The sequence below is a fragment of the Monosiga brevicollis genome, genomic scaffold (genome assembly GCF_000002865.3).
Source record: "Monosiga brevicollis MX1 MONBRscaffold_44 genomic scaffold, whole genome shotgun sequence".
Taxonomy (NCBI): domain Eukaryota; class Choanoflagellata; order Craspedida; family Salpingoecidae; genus Monosiga; species Monosiga brevicollis.
The window spans coordinates 177,689-179,454 of NW_001865081.1; the positions used below are offsets into that span (position 1 = coordinate 177,689).

The following is a 1,766-nucleotide window of genomic DNA, read 5'->3' on the forward strand; positions in this document are numbered from 1 at the left end:
CAGGTGGTGGAGATGCTGTTGAACACGGTGTTGATGCCAAAGCCAGGGACGATGTGAGTAATTCCATCTTTCCGCACCTTCTGGAAATGGTACACCTGTAACACCTGTCAACAATGCCGATGCATCATCTCCTACAGTATGGCCGGACTGCAGTCCATTATGCCTGCGATCAAGTCTATGTCAAGGTGTTGGAGATGCTGGTGGAGCATGGCGCTGATGCAAAAGCCATGGACGACGTCAGTACCTCCCACTTGCTCTTCCGTCTTATGATGGTACACCTACAACATATGATAACGCTGTATCTAATGCTGAGGCATCATCCCATAGTATGGCCGGACACCACTGCACTATGCCTGCCATACCGGTCGTGTCATGGTAGTGTTGATGCTGTTGGAGCATGGTGTCGATGCAAAAGCGCAGAACAAGGTCAATACTTCCCTCTTTCCCATTAACCTCCCTCTGCTGGTACACCTCTAACATATGCTGATGATGCTGTACCAGGGCGGCCGAGCACCACTGCACTATGCCTGCTATAACGGCCATGTCAAGGTGGTGGAGACACTGTTGGAGCACGGCGTTGATGCTGAAGCCAAGGACGAGGTCAGTGCAGCCCCTCCCTCTGACATGTTGATCTGGACGTCAACCAATCCCTTGCCATCATCATGGTGTCTCTGCTTTCCTCGCGCGCTCAAACGCATGTTGGTCGTCATTTCTTGCATCTTGCCTTTGCACATTTGACGTTATTTTTCCAAACACGAGTTTTGTTAATTATTTGTTAATCAACCCTTCTGTTGAGATACCCTGCCACCGCTTGCCTCATCTGTTCCCCGCTTACTCGTTAAACGTCTTCTGCTTAATCATGCGCATCGTTGCACTGGCTTTATTTGAAAAAATCCCTTGCACATCGCTCAACTCTTACCACACCTCGTCCCTCCCCTGAATATGTTCTCAGAGAGGGGAGACGGCCTTCGATGCTGGACGTCGACGTGGGCATGCCAACAGGCTGGAGCCCGTCTTCGCTGCCCACGAGGCTCGCCTTGCACAGCTATTTGCCTGGCTGCCGCCCTTGCCCAGTCCTGCACCGTCCCTTGAGGTACACACCTCTCCGCTCTTCCTTTTCCAATTACAATCTTTGCTCCCCACTCCATCCCTATCTCAACCTCCCCCAACCACATCCCCCTATAGACGACGGCCGCTGTTGTGGTGTCGGTGGAAGGCTGGCTCAGACCGCTCCTGCCCGAGCAATCCACCACTCACCCTCTCCCGCACCTCGATGCCTTTATCAGCGGTGCCATCAAGCGAAACTCTAATCTCGCAGCAATGGTTACGAAGATCCAGAACACCATCGATGAAGCTCCACCAGAGTTTCCTGCCTTGAACTGGCCTGCCTTCAAAGCGACCATCACCCGCGCCCTCGGCGTCCTCGACCAAGCAGTGCAAGTTCCCGAAGCGCTACAGGGCTGCCTCAGCCAACTGGACCCCAACATTGACAATCTAGAATCGGTACTTGAAAAGATGCAAAGTCTAACAGAGCAGATTGAGCTCCAACCAGTATATCTTGAACTCCAGAACATCTTGGCAAAATGTCCGGCTCCAGCCACCGCGCCCACGACTGCGTTTGAGACGCCACCCACCGACTTTGCAGCAGCTCTGGGCAAACTCGTCATGCTGCACAATGTGGAACCCGAGCGCCAAGAACGGCTTACCAGCACCAATACCAATATCAAGCGGCGGGTGCTGGCGTTGATTGATGCTCTGGACGTCGT

The 1,766-nt window shown here is 53.2% G+C and overlaps 1 protein-coding gene across 1 annotated transcript in view; it reads left to right on the forward strand.

Annotated features, from left to right (window-relative positions):
- Window positions 1–227: 227 nt before the first annotated feature.
- The window catches only part of MONBRDRAFT_30155 (uncharacterized protein), a gene marked incomplete at both ends in the record, with an annotated part of 4,323 nt that continues 2,784 nt past the window's right edge, over window positions 228–1,766 (forward strand). The window contains 5 exons of the mRNA XM_001750597.1: window positions 228–272; window positions 328–465; window positions 502–600; window positions 953–1,093; window positions 1,186–1,764. Coding sequence (XP_001750649.1) covers window positions 228–272; window positions 328–465; window positions 502–600; window positions 953–1,093; window positions 1,186–1,764 — 1,002 coding nt within the window. The remainder of the gene's footprint in view (window positions 273–327; window positions 466–501; window positions 601–952; window positions 1,094–1,185; window positions 1,765–1,766) is intronic.